The following is an 18,259-nucleotide window of genomic DNA, read 5'->3' on the forward strand; positions in this document are numbered from 1 at the left end:
TGGCCCATCATTCACTTACCCATTCATCGGCAAGATAATTGAAAAAGAAGTCTATGTTCAACTCCATAGCAAATCTAACCATTTCCTGCACAACTGCCTGTCTGACTTCAGGTCATGCTGCAGCATGGAAGCCGCTACCTTACACATCATAGACAATGCTCTCTTGACATTGAGGAGGATGACCCATGCCTCCTGATATCGCTGGACTTTTCAGTTGTCTTCAACACAGTCTACTATCCCAGGCTCAAATGCACCCAGAGTCTTTAGTGGGATTCCGTGGCAATGTCTTTCACTAGTTCTCCTCCTACCTTTCCAACCGACATCAGTTTGTTTATAGAGACACATACAGATCACAGAAGATCCATATTACCTGTGGAGTCCTGTAAGTCTCCATACTGCCTCCTTTCATTTTCAACCTATACATGGAGCTACTTGGTGCTCTACTCACAGATAACAGCATCACGACCTGGTATCTCTCTCTTCTAAAGAAAGTCAAACAATTTGTTTCCTCCAGAAAGTGGCTTCAGTACTGCTGTTCAAGCCCTCATACTTTTGCATCTGGATGGCGGTAGTGCCATGCTCCAGGATGTCTCAGATACCACACTTTAGGTAGTACGTCTCTTCCAGGGCCTGAAAAAATATGATTCCATCACCCCCATCCTGATGGAACTCCAGTGGCTTCCCTTGCCAGTCTGCACCACTTTCACACCAGCTGCATCATTTCTAAAGCTCTCCCGACCAGCACCCCTGATTGTCTTGCAGACAAGCTCACCATCTCTGGTGAAACTCTGCAACCCACCCCTCATGCCAGGCCATGACTACAAAGAGTAAAAAGGAAAAAAGAAAGCAAGAGGCCTTTTCCATCTGGGCACCCAGGATCTGGAACAACATCCCTGTATCGATCCGGACTGCCCCAACACTTCTCCAATTTAGGAAGTCTTACCTCTTCAAAGAACACAAAATCACAATAAATTAACTACCATCCACAACCCAACTTCCTTTTCTATCACTCGTTGTCTTTATGCTTTTCTTTGACGATCAACAGTTCTCTGCTGCCATTTGGCTAGGATCCTTCTATAGAAATACCATATACATACCTACATGCTATAGAATATTGATATAGATGAACTGCTTGCATGAGCCTAGAAGTGTTAAGAAACTTCTTGGAGGCAGGTGCTAATGAAGGAACTGAAGAAAGAATATGCATGGAGAGAAGGGTTTAGGAATGGATTATGTGAGAATGTAGCATTTTAGAAGCAGGTGCTTGCTCAGCCAGTAATTTAAGGAGGGAAAGGAGGGAGCTTGTGTGATTTCTCTTGGCATATTCTTCTTAGATTCAAGACCCGAATCTCTTTAAGACAAAACTACTACTCATTACTTTTTTGTATCGTTTTATTTTTTCATATAATTGTAATAATTATTTAGTACAAATGATGTATAAAGCAGTTTGTCGAGCCAATTAAACAACTGTATTTTCTGCTCCAATATGTAAAATAAAAGCATACCTTACCCTTATGTGACATTGAGGCTTTTCCTGGTATGAATTCTCGACAGTTAATTAATTGAGAGAAGTCTGTTCTTGTAACCTCTTGTGGTGAGCAAGGAATTGGCCACTTCTCCGGCTCAAATTTCTTTCTTATCTTGTAGTCAACTATTTCTACCACTGAACTACTGCTTAAGGCCTGAATAGGAAAATAAAAATACACTCAAATTGTTTAGTTGGTGTATACAAGAGGATATGCTTTCAGTGTTTACATGTGTAGAAAACAACTCCAGATAAAGTAGGAATGAAAATGCATTTCAATCATGTCCACTGACAACATAACAAACATATCGAGATTGATGGCTAAAGTACTTCATTTTGGTATTATTACATAATTATGCCAGTATCACTCATTGTAATCCACATTGCACTAACTGTTGCACTATCAATTGTCCCCCAAAGCAAATATTTGCCAAATTGCCAAACTCTCATTTTAGGGAAGAAAACGGCAAAGACAACATAATTTAGGCTCAAAACGCACCTCTCGATGCAACACATTCCATACCTTCCCTTAGTCTTTCTAGTTGTTTTCGTATCTCTACTCCTCCGTTATTTAATGGTCTGATGTTTTATGTATTTTTTGCCCTTTGTAAAACTATCAAATACACCAGTGTCTATGGAAATGCTATATAAATACTATAAATAAATATCATAAACAAATAAATTACTATAACATTACAATTAAGAGTAATGATTCACCTTCATTCTGAAAGAGCAGCCATTTACAGCTGAAATTTACCTCACCTTTTACTTGTGCTATGTGTATAGTTTTTGGCTGATGAAATCCCACCACCAAGAGAAACAAAACAGTATCATACAGTTCTGAAAAATATACTTTTCATGGACTCCACATCAATGTCACCTGTGATAGTATGGGTCTTGTGCCCGTAAGGCAACTCAGACTACAATATATTACCAAGAGGGACATTATGGGGGTCATTTTGACCCTGACGATCTCCTGACTACCAGAGTAAATGTGGCGGTCCCACAGCCAACAGGCTGGCAGTGCAGACCGGTACATTATGAGTGTGACGGGTTTGGTGCCTGCCAACCTGCCACATCTCCACTCATACCGCCATGGCGGTCTGAGCCGCCGGACCGGAGATGGTCATCTTCACAGAGGACCGTCAGCTATATAAGGAGACAGCCTTCCGACATGGTTGCTGCGGCGGTAGCACCGCCACAAAAACCATGACGGAAGGGCTACGGTGACAGGAAATTCCTTCCCTGTCACCGGTAGATGGCTCCCCCACACCCCCAAGCAAGCACTAGATCCCCATCCAGCCAGAGTGCCCCCCTCCCCCACCCCTCCTCCTCACACAGCACCCATCATCCCTCCTCACACAGCACCCCCACCCCCCTTCCCCAGATGCATGCACAGAAACCCACATGCACCACGCATACACTGATTCACCTACACTTACATATACGCATCCACTCACACGCATCCATGCAGGCATTCACAACATCCACTCGCATTCATGCACGCATACACACTGACATCCATACACGCATTCATGCACGCTTACACAGTGACGTCCAAACATGCATCTCATATGCATACACACTGACATGCAGACACGCATTCACTTCAACATTCAGACACGCATACAACCACGCATACACACATTCATGCACACACACAGACACCACACACTCATAAACGCACACACAACGCCCCCCACCCTTACCACCCCACCTGTCGGACAATCACCTTACCTGTTTTAGGGATAAGGTTGTCCGGCAGGGAGGGGATAGTGCGCATCCACCACGGGAAGTGCCCCGCCAGCAGGACACCGCCAGGCCATATTATGGACCATAATATGGGTGCCAGAGCTCCTCCACTCGCCAGCACAATTACTGCCGGATTTCCACCCAAAGTGTCTCCTGGAGCCCGCGACTTTGGCAGTCTTCATGGAAGACCACGAATGTCGTAATGAGGGACTATGTCTGCACTTTATATAGGTAGGGCTTTGGGATGCAGTCTGTCCCATCTATAACATCTTCCATACTTTTCTTCCCTAGACATCTGCAGATCTGCCCAAACGAACTCTCTGTGTACATCCATAAGAAAAAGCTATGTGGATTCTGAAGACAATATTATGAAACCAGAGTACAAAAGAGCAGCCCTCAATAGTACTTTCTGTTAGGTTTTAGTTCGCCTCTGCTCTCACCATTCTTTGAGTTTATGCAGTTGTGGTAACCGCTTAAAAAATATAAAGCTTTCAATTTGTTGCCTATTTAGAAATAAGTTAATACAACGTTAATCTAAAAAAGATTTGAAGCTCCATCAGTAACATAATGATGAACGGAGTACCAATTTGCATTGGTACCTATCACCTCCACACATTCCAAACACTTGTCATCTTATTTCTCTTTTCCTATTTTCTCTTCAACTACAACTATTACCCCACACTTTCCAACTCGAGGCTTGTCTTTGGGAGACCTATAGAAAAAGTGGCCCATGACTTCATACTAGTACTAATGCTATGGTATAAAGGTCTGTTGCTGATTCTCTTTGTTGTTTACCTAGGAGTGGTTTAATATAAAAAGAATATATTTTAAACTGAGATAAAAATTTTTAGAAATGCTTGATAGACCCATAAAGGAGAGTGTAGTCTGCAAACATGGACCCCACATGGGTCATGTCCCCTATCCGTGTTCCACACTTTTTAAAGTTTCTCTCTTAGATAAATTGGCAGAGGCTCCATTGCAAGGGCGAAGAGAAGTGGGGACAGGGTCATCCCTGTCACGTACCCCTCTCGATGTTGAAGGCCTCAGATATTATTTGGCCAGTGCCCATTCTCTCCTTGGGTGCCGTGTATAACAGGTGTTCCCAGGCCAGGTATAGTGGGCCTAATTCCATTCTCTGAAGGACGTCCTATAAGTATGTCCAGGTAGGAGAATCAAATGCTTTTGTATATCCAGAGCTACCAGTGTGGCCTCTTCCCCTGCAGATCTTGTGGTGTGTAGGACATGTGAGAGTCTCCAGAGGTTCATATGGGTGCCCCTACCTGGCATAAACCTGCATTGGTGATTACCTGACACAGCCACATGGCCAGGACCTTTGCTAAAAGCATAAGATTTACGTTAAGCATAGATAATGGGCGGTGTGATCCCAGGTCACATGGATCTCTACCAGGTTTCAGCAGCAGGGTGTGTACAGTATCTTAGGGAGGAGGTCAGCCAAGTAAACCTGAAAGAAATCCACCAGGAGGTCTCCCGGGCATGGGCATTTCCCCCTGGCCATATCCTGGAGAGCCCTCCACAGTTCGTCAAGTTGGATTTCTCCGTCAAGGTATTTCCTGCACTCCACTGTCTGGTGGGGGAGCATGATATCATCGAGAAATGCAACCTTTCACGCATATCTCCATCCAGGGCGCTGCATATACCTCCGCCAAATGGTCCCTCAGTACCAGATTGATTGCAGCCTGGCCCATGACTGGGTGTACGTCTGCCCCATAAAAGTGAGGATCACTGGGGGGGAGGGGGATTCTCTCCCTCTTCAGAAGCCAGGTCAACATGCGGCGACCGATTCCCCCCTCCCTGTGTAGCCTCTGTCAGTAGTCCCTTATCACTTGTCGATCCAGCCTATCCCAGATTTAAGCCACACTCCTGTGCACATCAGTGAGTTCCCCATGTCCGTCTTCTCTACCCAAAGTCCTTTGCTTGAGCTGGGTCAACAAGACTTCGCCCTCCAACAGCTCCCATTCCAGTTTTCTCTGACTACCGTACACATTTCCAAGGCATTCCTCTGCGGACTACTACCTTAAAGGCGTCCCACTCAAACCCACTCATCTCTGTGGAATTCCAGTTGTTTTCAAAATAATCCTGCATTGTCGTATGTCTACTGTAAACTCTGGGTCACCCAACGACTGAGGTCTGAGTCTCCACAGAGCGGCGCAGGATTTGCATCTGCCATGTCACATTCCAAAAGGTGAAACGCATGTTCTGAGAGGAAACGCACCTGCTATCCCACCCCTCTAATATTCAATTCTCCATCTGTGGTTGTAAGAAACCAATCCAATCTACTATGTACGTGGTGTGTGAGGAATAAGTAGGAGAATTGTGCTGCCATTGGTTGGGATTCCCACCATATGTCTGTACACTGTACACTATGCTTGGTTTCAGCCAGCCTGGTAGCCATGCCAGGCTTGGTAGCAAGCCTGGGCAGTTGTTTGTCCAACGCTCAATCAAGGAGGCAGTTAAAATCTCCTCCCCAGATAATGTGCATGCCCACATAATGTAAAAAATCCCTTGTGGACTGTGTTGGGAGCATAGACATTGGGAAGGCACATTTTAACCCCATCCAATCGGCCGTGTAACAAAACGTATCTCCCCTTCACGTCTGCTGTATGACTAAGCTGCTGGAACAGGCATCTGGGTGCCACCCAGGTGGGGACCCCCCTAGCATAGGAGGAATAGGTTGATGAGTACAATTGGCCCCTCCACTTTTTTGTAATTTCTGCGCTTCCCCATCTGTCAAGTAGGTTTCCTGCAACATGGCATTGTGGATCCCCAAGTCTCTTAAGTAGGTATGTGCAATCAATACATTTTCCCCAAAGAGCCCAGGACCCTCATTTTCTACATGAGAATAGGAGTTAAGTCACCCATTAGGACAGCCTAAGTTATGTGCCATGGGGTCCCCCTTCCCCCCACCGAGTCCCCTGTCTCCTTATGCCTTCTCCCTGAGTAGAGCACTGCTGCGACTGCACTAAACTAACTGACAAAAAAGAATACAACTCCCACCTCCCACAATCCAACTCGTGTTTCCCCATTTATATCACACCCCAACCACCCAAGCGGGCATCAACAAAAACTTGTGTTTCTAGTAACGTAATCAATCCATCTCAATGAACAGTGTTATCTCCCAAAAGTGGGACTGAAATCCTGGCCCAGAACTGTCACCCCAGCTTCAATCCAGCCTCTATGGTGACTCTTCAGCATACTCTCATGCAGTCCCCCAATCACGCAACTACTCAGCACTTACACTCTCTGCTACAAACCTCCATTCGGGGGAGGGCTATCACTCACACTGAAGGGAGGTTTAAGTGGGAGTGTCCACAACCCAGTATACGTGGAGGTCACGGCCCGCTGAGTAGTCCCCCCTCATAGTCCGTACCTCTTACAATCAAATTTACAGCCCAGTGTCACAATTTCTAGATTCAAGACCACTATAAGGGGCCAGACATGCACACCCAGTTTATACCATGTGAAGTAGCTGAATCACATCTGCGAGTCGTAGGGCATCAGTAAAAGGATACTCCGCCAATGGTGTCACACCAACCAGTTCCTGGAGGACAAAGTAATCGGCCCAAATGGGGGTGTAGACAGTGCAGTATCATGAAGCGGTGACCCCTCCAAAAGGTCCGAACCACTCCCGATTGAATCAGCCGACCTGACCGACTCCACCAGAGAACTGGCCTGCACTCGTTCCTGTCTCTACTGTTTCAGATCCAGTGTGCCATCCCTGCGTACCACCACTCTATCTCTGGAGCTGAAGCACCACTGTTGTCTGCTTCTCTTCCTGGATCCCAACTCTGCCCTTTGGACTCTTCCGGGTCTGTTCCAGCAACCCCTCGGCTCCCCGGCACAATCCAGCCATCGTCTCTGATCTCCAGCCAGTCTCAGACGTCCCCCGGCTTCATAAAGAAGTGCAAACGGCCATCATGTAGTACTTTAAGCTTGGTTGGATAAAGGAGCATATTTTGAAGTTCCATCACCCTCCACTTCTGAATGCCTCCTCCAAAGGACTGCTGTTGCTGCTGGACTAGCCATGTGTAGTCTGGGAATATCCTAATCAAGTAGTTCTCAAATCTCAAAGATAGGATCACCTCTCCTGTGCACCCCCTGTAGTGTGGCATCACAATCTCTATATATAAGTAACTTTGCTATGATGGACCTTGTGGTACCCATTTACACCCTTGCAGGGGCGAGGGAGCCAACGATCTGTGGGCTTGCTCCACCACAAAAAAATGAGGACAACCCAGTTTCCAGGAGAAGCGCTCTGATCCATTCCTTGAAGAACCGAACCGGTTCAGTACCCTTGGCCTTTTCTGGGAATCCCACGAAATGCAAATTGCATCTGCGGGCCTTCCCTTCCACATCCTCTGCCCTTAGTTTCAGCTTCAGCATCTGGGCCTCCATCGTGGTACTGTATCTTTAAGAGTCCTCATCTCCGTTTGAAGCTCACCCACTTGTTTCTGCGTTACAACTGTCCTCTCCGTTACTTTTCGGATGTCAGTGCGCAGTAAATTCACATCCAGGACTAATGCTTCAAATTTGTACTGGACCTCTGTGCTCAAGGCCTCAATAGCCACCAGGATCTGTGCTCCTGTGGGAGCTTGCAGTGCCTGCAAGCTGTCCTGATCAGCTGCCTGCTGGCACCCGGCTTTGTGTCATAAACTGGTCTATGGTGGTTTGTTGCACAGCACAGGTTTTTTTTGTCTCTAACCATTTCGCCTCCTAGATAGTATGTCACAACCAGTTTCACAAGAGAAGAATGTCGCCGACCACACTCAGCAGCCATGCTCTAGCCAGCACCAGGAAACCGGTCCTCTTTTGCACTGGCGATGGGGGGTCACCATTAAACTCAAGTAGAGGTGGCAGTGGGGGCATGGCTCCAAACAGCAGGGGGCCCACAATAATCCTATGGCACCAAGGGAGGGGAAGCAAAGGCCTGCAGCCAATCCGGGCCAAAATTAATCTCCCAGCGGCAGTCTGCCAGGAGAAAATCTGCGCTATGGGCTCACTCTCTAGTGAGGTGCATGCCATCCCCCCGGGCCACCTCTGTGTCTCTTCCTCCAGTATTCTCTGGTTCCCTCCAGGTGCAGGGGGTCTGTCACTGCTCTTGCAGGGCCAAGGGGGAAGTGCAAGTATCTAAAGCCCATCCAGGGCAGAGAAAGGGTCCCAGCCAGTATCTGCCAGGGGTGATCTGCATTGCAGGCTCAGCCTCAAGGGGGGCACTTATTTTCTCTGACAGCTTTCGTTGCCCTTCTGCATTCACCCACTGGCTCCCATACCTCGGTCTCCTCACCTCTCCAGCAGTGGCGCCACCTCAACTGGCTCCTCACTATTGTGTTTTCGTCGTTGGTGAGGAGATGCCACCCCTCCATGCCTTTTGATCACCAGGGGCCGCCGCCAGCCCACAGTAGTCTTCCAACCTCCAGGGAGAGGGAGCGGACAAGCGCTAGTGGCCCAGTCTCTTACTTGGGAGTCTCCAGTGTTCCGTATTCCTGCACTTTATCGAGGCTGCATGGGCAGCCATGCAGCTGAGCTCCTGACCCTCATGGTGCAAGAGCCGGTCCTTAGGCAGTTTGCGATGGCAGGCCGAGCCCACCGCAGCTGGACAGCGTCAGACAAGCCAGGCTCAGCTGGCAGGTGGATGAAACCCATGGGTGTCACGTAGTGCCTCAGCTGACCACCCCAGTCTAGGCCACATCATCTCTGGCAGTGCCAAGCTCCCGTTCTGAACAGTCAGAAGCCGGATTCTCCGTGGGCCAGTCGCAGGCACTGGTGCAGAGTCCTCCATTCAGGTCCACGTGTCCCCTGGGCAGCTCCGTGAAGTCACCACACATGCAGGAGGGGTGCGTTACTGCTGCTCGGGCTCCAGCATTTTCCACCATGCCTCCAGCCCCGCTTATCCATTTCACCCCCTCAGCCTCCAGCATATGGCGATTCCTTACGCAGGTTGGGGCTCAATCTGGCCTTCAATGCCACCACTGTGCAAGCGATGCTTTGGAAGCAATCCTGGGCTTAGATGCCCATCTAGCAGGTGGGATATAAAGGATAGTGGCAGCGGGCCGAGAGCACTGATTTGGAGCGACCGAACTGCTATCTTGCTGGCCACGTCCCCCATCTCACCTAGAGTTAAAGAATATTTCAAAGACAATAGAATTTGAAGGGCCACTTGTCTTGTGTTGATGATGGGAACTTAGCTCTGGATTCCTTTTATTTATATGTGAAGAGATCACCAGGGTGCAGTCTATCTACCAGTGTAAAACTGAAATATGTCACAATTACTGTCAATGTGATGGCATCAAATGGGAATTATTATGCCATACTGCTCTACAGGTGCTGCAGGTTGCACACTGTGCTCTTCTTAAAAGGTTATTGTGGATAAAACATCGAAATGTAGAGTTACGAATTTCAGAATGTAGGTCTTGGGATTTTCTCCTTCTCTGCAGCAGAAATGCCAGCCACAAGATATAGCATATTGCTATGTTCTAAGTAGGCAGAACTTGGAGTGGTTCAACTTGTATACGGAAATAAACAGAAGGGGTCTCTCGACGTCTTGTGTAAAGGTTACAATTTTCTGTATTATTCTGTATCCAGACACTCCTAAATCTCTATGTTGGAAATAAGAATTCTTAAGTGCACTGTTTCTAATTGTATTTAAAATACAGGATCTTATCATACATCAGAAACAACAGGCTCACTATCCTTGCGGGTAGAAGTATAATGAACAATTATTGTCTCCACATGGTGCTGTTGTATTCCTTATGGTGGGATGAGTAAGGCTCTGATCCTCGGGACATGATCTACGTTACTCTACATATATTGCCATCTAGAAATCACCCATACCACTCTTTCATACAGAGGCTAAAGGCCTTTCAGAAAGCTAAAGTTGAGGACATTTCAGCTATGGTGTACGTTGGAATCTCCCTGCTAACCATTGTCATATTTTCTTTTAGAAATCCACCTGGCTACTAATCCAGGTCACTTTGAAATTGTTGGAGCGCGATTGTGAGTAACATGTGCGTGAAATGTGGTTTATCTTGAAAATGTCCATCATTAAGCCCTTGCCCAGGATGCCTAACTAACCTAGGCTGAAAGGAGTCTTAACCAATGACATTTATGCATAAGAATGGGGTTCTACCAGCCCTGTGGCGATATCACCCACTAAATCGGAGGTAGGTTGCTGATTTGGTGCCTTAACCCACCACAACTTTGTGGGTTTATGCAGTGGCCCAAACATGCTGCCCAACTATTGTTCTCTTTGCCGATCCTTGCCAAGCCCTAACAGAGCGGTGGGGACCAGCGGTCATATGTACAAACACATTTTCCCATAGACACAGAATGGGTAAAACCCTTTGGTACATCTGGCCCCAGGTCTCTACATGTCCAGTACACTAACCACTCACAGAAGCCTTGTTATTCACTGCAGATCAAATCATAGGTATTTGTGCATTACTGTCATTAATGTGGCACACTAGAACCATGCTATACCTATGGCAGTGGAAGTTCTACTGGTCGCTTCTCCTACAGATTTATCAAGTTCTCGAGCAATCAGATACATTTCCACCACCACCCAACTCAACCAGGCCCTCTGTTTCTAGGCAGATTTCAGACCTCTCTCTGGCCAATTAAATTCATCTGTAAAACTTACTGGTAACTAGACTCAGCCAGGCAATCGCCTTCATGTTGCTCTGGAATACCTCTACAGTTATATCTCTTCCCCTGACCCCTTCTAGGCTATATGACAGCACTGCCATCTAAGAGGAAATTAGGGAACATGCATCCATGCCTTTAACCCACCAAATACATATATCACCAATCGCCACTCACTATTCACTGGCAACAGGGGCCCTTCTATCAGCATAGTTACAGTTTTGTGATAAAATACAATGCAAAGCAACACTGACAGTTTTTTCTAAATATATATTTTCATTGAACATTTCTCAAGGTCGTGATTACCAAAGTAACACTGACAGTTAATGTTGATCCCTCATACAAAAATGTACGTCTGACTTTAGGTATTAGAGTCAATGCAAAATTAATGAAAAAAGATAGACTATAATTGATTCCCAAAGAAAATAGATAAGCCACCTCAGAGTTCCTACCAGTATGGTGGGGGATAACTTGTCTTATTATGAAACAGCCAGTCTCATAGGGACCTCTTAACAGAGAACACTACTATAGCAATGCCTCAACCCCTCATGAAATTTAAAACTATCATCCTTGTCATGCAGGGCAACTGGTGGGCACAGATTTTCCTTAACTGACTCCTTAATATTAGAATTATGGCTTTGTCTACCTGAGTCCTTTCAAAAGAATATTGCAACAAATGCTTCAAATGCTTGAGACTTTGCTGTTCAGTGACTTGTGAATGAGTATTCAAATCCCAAAGTGATTTTGCTTTGAATGTAAAGGGCCAGGTGCCCCAATGTAAATGAAGGAGAAAAATTCAATAAAAGTTTCTGTAAAAAAAAAAAAGTCCAAACTGGGAACCAGTGCAGTTTCTTCATGACTAATGTCACGTAGTGTTTTTACAGAGTTGTGTTGACAGTCATGCCACAACATTGTATTAAGCTGCCTGCTTGCCTTTATTTCATTTTTTGCTAATAGGTAGTTTTTATAGCGTAAGGCAGGCACAGCGGGGCGGCAGAGTGCTTTAAAAAGTAACAGGTTGTGGAACTGGATATATAATTATGACTATAATATGTATTTTAAAGAAAATAGAAAAGAAAACACAGTAATCAATCAACCGTCACCTATAGGTATGAATGTTATATGCACACATCTGTATATTTTTTAAGAAATACCCTAGACCCCAACATCAATCCTGTGTTGAAAAATCTCTTTTATTTCCTGCGTAGTTATTTCATGGTGTGTATGCCTGTTCATAATCTCCATTTTGCTCACACATGTCCTTGAGGAAGTTGGATGCCTTGGGATATTCTTGTGTTAAAACCGCGCACTGCCATACATAAGGCCTATGTCAACTGAACAGCATTTGAGGACAGAGCTCACTTACATTTTGAAAGATCATGTCCTACAATAAAAGGTGAAAACGTATTTCTGAATACAAGCTCATTACATTAGAAATTCTCATCTTAAATAGGGGAGGGTCATTTATTGGAGGAGAGCGCTTTAAGCCCTGTATCACCTTTACTCGAAGTTCAATTGTGTAAACGAAAAAGGTTCATTTTTGGCAGAGGAGCATGCACACAAGTAAAATGTAGACGTGCAAAGATGCTCTGCGAGTACCACTTTTAGCGGCCTCGAGTACTGCATTTCCCTTTTTGATTGTCTTTCCTGCCTGCATTCCACAACTTTTTCAGCACATTCATAAGTAAGGCCTAGATTTACTAACATTTGGTGCAATACAATGCAGCACGACAACTTGCTGTGCTACCCTGAGACAAATTAAGAGAGCAGGAGTGTGCATATTTTCTAAGATATGGCGCATTCCTGCTCTCTACCTGTGCTGGTGCACTGAGTGCTGCCAGCACCAATGCAGCTACCTTGCTCCATAGTGCAAGGGTGGCTGCATTACAGGTAGGATTGTTGTTGTGCAGGAAGGAACACCTTCACAAAACAAAACACAAACAATCCTCATGGGCATTTGCAACAAGGAGAAATAAACATATTTCTTCTCATAACACCTCTGTTGGGATGGCATACAATTTTGATGCATTCCCAGGTTTATGATTCTTAGTAAATCTGGGAATGCGCCAAAATCCATAGGTGGATATGTAAGAATGCCCACACTCCATCCATAGAATGCCTTCCCAGCGCAAAGTAACACAAGGCAACAACTTGTGTTGCATTACTCTAAATTTACTAAGCCACAAAGCTACAGAGGTGGCTTTCCGTGACTTAGCAAATCTGACTTAAGGCTTGTGTTGCCTTGCCACAAGAGCAATGTAAACCCATAGTAATTCTGGGCTTCAGTGCTCAACCTGCACTAAATCTTCTCAAGAGACTCTCTTTCTAAGTTTCTCTGAAATCTTTGCACAAGCTACCGGTTGCCAAATGGATCATTTTTTAATCCACACATTTGGTTTTTAGAACCTATCATTGACCCAGGCCTGAGTACTTGTAAAATAGGTTGCGTCATTAATCTCTAACTGTGCTCCAGGGTCCTCTGATGCACGTCTTCTAATTGCACCCATGTCCTGATGCATGTCTTCTAATTGCCCCAAGTCCTGCAGTGCATGTGATGGTGGACTTCCTTTCTCCTTCACCACAGCAAAGAATAAGAACATTAAGGGCCTCATTTAGAGTTTGGTGGAAGGGGTTACTCCATCGCAAACATGAGGATTTCCTGTTTGCCATATAATGATCCCATTTTTATCCATAGAATTTGTGATACTGCGGACGGGAAACCCGTCAGGTTTGTGACAGACTAACCCGTCTAACAAACTCTAAATCTGGGCCCTAAATCTGCTAGATTTTAATCAGCCTATGACTTTGCACAAAGCTCTAAAAACGTGACTCCTCTCCCGCTGATATGAGGTGTTAGCTATTTTTAGGATCCTGTCATTTCTTCTATCTCTCAAATTGTGTATTTGAGGGTATTTATGAAATGCAGAGCCTTGTGCCTCTTTCATTCAATTCACATGTGTATGCAGTCTTTACATACTCCTCAGACCACTTCTCCGCTATGCGAGCCATTGTCTTGCAGAGGGGAAGGCTCAATGCCAACAGCAGTCCAAATCACAATTACTTTTTCTGAAAAAATTTACTACCTAGATCAATGTACTATCTTGAGGTCATGTCTTAGGCTGGAAGTCTAAGGCCTGAGAAGGCTGCAGTCCCTGCCCTATGACCTCTTGGGCATTACTGAATATCAAAGCAGAGCCACTTCCCCTTATTTAATACTGAAGAAGGGCTGAGTGTAAATGGACTGGGCTTAGTCAGTCTGCGCTGCACTAGTGCACCACCCTCCACTTGCAGCAGGACATTTTGTGTTAACTTGTTCTTGTAACTATAGTCAGAGTCACTGGAATTATGCAGCAGGAGAGGGCCACGTTATGTGGCAGGGCTCAGCAAATTGTGCATCAAGAAAAGGCAAATTATGCAACATAATGGGCACAATTTGTAATAGTATTATTACTTCATTATTTTGTCATATTTCAAATTGGTACCACTGTTTGGGCATTGGTTGCACCTCGTTAGTACTAGTGTTATACCAAAATATAACAATAAGCAACAGAAAGGAGGCCAGTCCAGCCTTGCAAAGGGCGCTCCACTGCACGGCAACATGTGCCACTGCATTGTTAGTAACTTTCGAACAGTTTGAGCTAAAAACATTTTTTAATCAAAATCTGCAGATTATGTGGCAAATGATGGACTGTTGGCTAATGCAGAAAATCTATAATCATACAATTGTATAATTCCAGTGGCCCTGACTACAGCATCAAACCCAGGTGACAACATCTTTGAATATGTATAATATACATAAACTACATTTACTTCATTGGATGCACAGGCTTATAACAATTTACTGTGGATGAGACAAAAAGCCAGGACAAAGATGCTCAAGAGTTTTACTTTCATTGCTTTACCTCCAAAATAATATTCACATCTGTAGTCAAAGCCTGCACACGGTGAAAGCTGGCAATAAGGGAAACAGGTAGAAATCCCTTCACGTCCATCTTTCGTCTAAGGAAAAAGTCCCGCTCCAAATTCTCTGGACTGAAGTAATACTCACTAAAATAAAAGCGTACACATAAAAGTAAAAAAAAAAAAACTGTTAAGGGGCTGAAACATTTTCTTAAAATGAGGTTAATTTTAAAGCTGTTCTTCATTCCCAAACAAACCACAAAGACAAGCAAAGAAATCATATTGTATCCATAGTGAGCTCACTGGTAATGTTAATGGGAAAATCATGTATCATGGCAACTTTGGGATCATTTATGTAGTTTGTGATGTGAAGGGTCACATTACGGGTGAGGGGGCTTTTTGAAGATTACATAATTCCAATCATGGGGTATTCTGTGGTAATACAAGTAGGTGATGTTCACATTCCAGTCACATCATAAACTTCATAGTTCTTCACTAAAGTCAAGGAAAAGAAATGTATGAAATCTATAAATTATTACATTTGAGGGTTTTTAGATCCTTGGATACATAAACCCCTCTCCTCAACAAAAAGGCTGATATCTCTCTTATGCATGCTTGCTCCTTACATAATGATTTTTCATGACTAAGTCAATACATTCACATGTGTGAATTCTGAATCCCATCTAAAATGTCTTTATCTATAGCTGGAGGCCTCGCATTTTTTTAAACCATTCAACATCATTAATGGAGAACAATAACTGCATTTTAAAGAATAAAATGGACAGAGAGGTACAATTTCTGCTGCAGAATAAAGAAGTAAACACATTATTAGTTGCGGAGATCTCTGCACTTTTATGCCCATGTTTTCATAGTAAAAGTGGCATGGACTGGGAGGGGAGAGGCTGGAAAATGAGGAATACTTACTATAAAATGGGATGGAGTTTAGAGAAACGTGAGGAGCGGTTTAGGGAGTGAAAGGCTACTACAACTACCCACCCAAAAAACAGTAACCCCATTGCTATTTACAAACTACACTTTTTATGTTACTACAGCCCTAAAGCAAAACAATAGTAAATATACTTTAACCCAGCCTTTAAATAATTCAAGTACCACACATGGTCACATTAATGTAGCAGAAATGTGCTACTTTTGCCATCACAGTTATCATCCATACATGCCTGATGTGGTATAGCCTTACAATTCATGTACTTGCACTAAAACAATAATGAATGTCTGAAAAGAAATGTCTTAAATGTTACATGGAATTGTTGAAAAATGCTGTTCTGCATTATAGTTAATGAATTGCATTAACAAAGTTATTTTGTTTTAAATCTACAGTATCATGAACACTGATAAGGCACAGTAATGACAAACTCATAATTCTGAATGTTATCTGTGTCTTGCTTGAAATAAACAAATGCACTTAGTTAGCCTATGTGAGGCCTGTAAGTCCCTGTTCCATAAAACGTGTAGAAACTCTTTAGTCATTCTTGCTAACTTGTTATTCTATTAAGACTTATTTCCCATGAAATGCTAGCTTGGAAATAGATGTCCTATTGCCATACGCAAAGTAGGCCTAAGAAAGTAACCTTGAACCCAGTCCATTGAGAAACTGTGGCAATTAAATGTATACATTTGTTTCTATATTTGAGTTAAGATATTGTAGTTTCCATGTAATGCGATGAACTTTCATTGGATAGTGAAATCTTCTGATTGATGTCATGCAGCTGATGGACGATTCATCAGTTACTTTGGACTTTAATATACCGTTCTGGGGTTGGGCTTTACTCACTCTTCTTCACTTCTTTCTGGATCCCTTTGGACTCTGAGAGGTACAGACCTCTCTACCCTTACTTTATATTTTAATGCTTTGTTGAGACTTAGAATGTTTCCCCTGCCCCGAGAAGAAGACACTTGACCGAGCTTATGAAATGTTGTTGCCTTCCCTTTTCACTTTTTGCCCCAGATGTCATTTTTTCAAAATATTTTTGTCCTATTTCTTTTTACTTTTTGTCCACATGTTTTAGCCAGCACATGCTAACTTGTGATGTGCTAATCAGTAGGTATTTCTTGTGCCCTAGCTAGCAAACTTGGATAACTCTTATTTTGCCTTAATGCTTAAAAGAACTGAACAGTGCTTATTCTCTAATCATCAAATTATTCTATTGATGTTTTGTATTGCTGTTGTTGAGTGTTTAGTCCTTTTGATGTTAGTTTACTTGAATATGTTTCGTTGCCTTGGTCAACCCATGGTGATTCTGTACCTTTATAGCTTTGTTTTAAGAACCATTTACATAAATTTGAGACTGAATATGTAATAAACCCCTTAACTTTATTTCAGACTGGATTTTTTCCTTGGATGGCCAAATGCGTCATACTGTCATTTTGAATCGTGTTGAGTTTTATAACTATATTTCTATCCCTTACCCTGTGTAAAAAAATGCATTGACCTTGTTTAAAGCATGATGGAAAAATGCTTTATCAACTTACAATTACTGCAACACACCTGTGTCGAAAATAATGGAGACAGGAACTTAAAATAACACCCTTTAGAAAATATTAAACTAATACAATTATTTCAACTTTCCTATATATACACTGTTGGAAATGGCCTTTCTGCAGTGTTATCCACAGACTTTTTGCCTTCCTCCTTCTCTTTTTCTGCCCTCTTTTTTGCTGGCTTTATGACTCTGCACTTTACTCAGTGCTAAAGTACATATGCTCTCTCCCTTTAAACATGGTAACATTGGATCATACCCAATTGGACTATTTAATTTACTTCTAAGTCCCTAGTAGTGTGCACTATATGTGCCCAGGGCCTGTAGATTAAATGCTACTAGTGGGCCTGCAGCACTGGTTGTGCCACCCACTTAAGTAGCCCCTTAACCATGTCTCAGGCCTGCCATTGCAAGGCCTGTGTGTGGAGTTTCACTGCCAATTCGACTTGGCATTTAAAAGGACTTGCCAAGCCTAAACCTCCCCTTTTTCTACATATAAGTCACCCCTAGGGTATGCCCTATGTAACCCATAGGGCAGGGTGCTGAGTAGGCAAAAGGCTGGACATGTACCTATGTAGTTTACATGTCCTGGTAGTGTAAAACTCCCAAATTCATTTTTACACTGCTGTGAGGCCTGCTCCCTTCATAGACTAACATTGGGGCTGCCCTCATACATTGTTTGAGTGGTAGCTGCTGATCTGAAAGGAGTAGAAAGGTCATATTTAATATGGCCAGAATGGTGATATAAAATCCTGCTGACTGGTGAAGTTGGATTTAATATTACTATTTTAGAAATGCCACTTTTAGAAAGTGAGCATTTCTCTGCACTTAAATCTTTCTGTGCCTTACAATCCATGTCTGGCTGGGTTTGGTTGACAGCTCCTTGTGCATTCACTCAGACACAAACACAGGATACTCAGCCTCACTT

The 18,259-nt window shown here is 43.8% G+C and overlaps 1 protein-coding gene across 1 annotated transcript in view; it reads right to left on the minus strand.

The window, feature by feature from the left end:
* Window positions 1-18,259, minus strand: part of LARP1B (La ribonucleoprotein 1B) — a 229,387-nt gene that overhangs the window by 173,642 nt on the left and 37,486 nt on the right. Inside the window, exons 4-5 of the mRNA XM_069205824.1 lie at window positions 14,836-14,980; window positions 1,506-1,682 (exon numbers count right to left, since the gene is read on the minus strand). Of these exons, the coding sequence (XP_069061925.1) occupies window positions 1,506-1,682; window positions 14,836-14,980 (322 nt within the window). The remainder of the gene's footprint in view (window positions 1-1,505; window positions 1,683-14,835; window positions 14,981-18,259) is intronic.

Source organism: Pleurodeles waltl, chromosome 1_2, assembly GCF_031143425.1.
Source record: "Pleurodeles waltl isolate 20211129_DDA chromosome 1_2, aPleWal1.hap1.20221129, whole genome shotgun sequence".
Lineage (NCBI taxonomy): Eukaryota > Metazoa > Chordata > Amphibia > Caudata > Salamandridae > Pleurodeles > Pleurodeles waltl.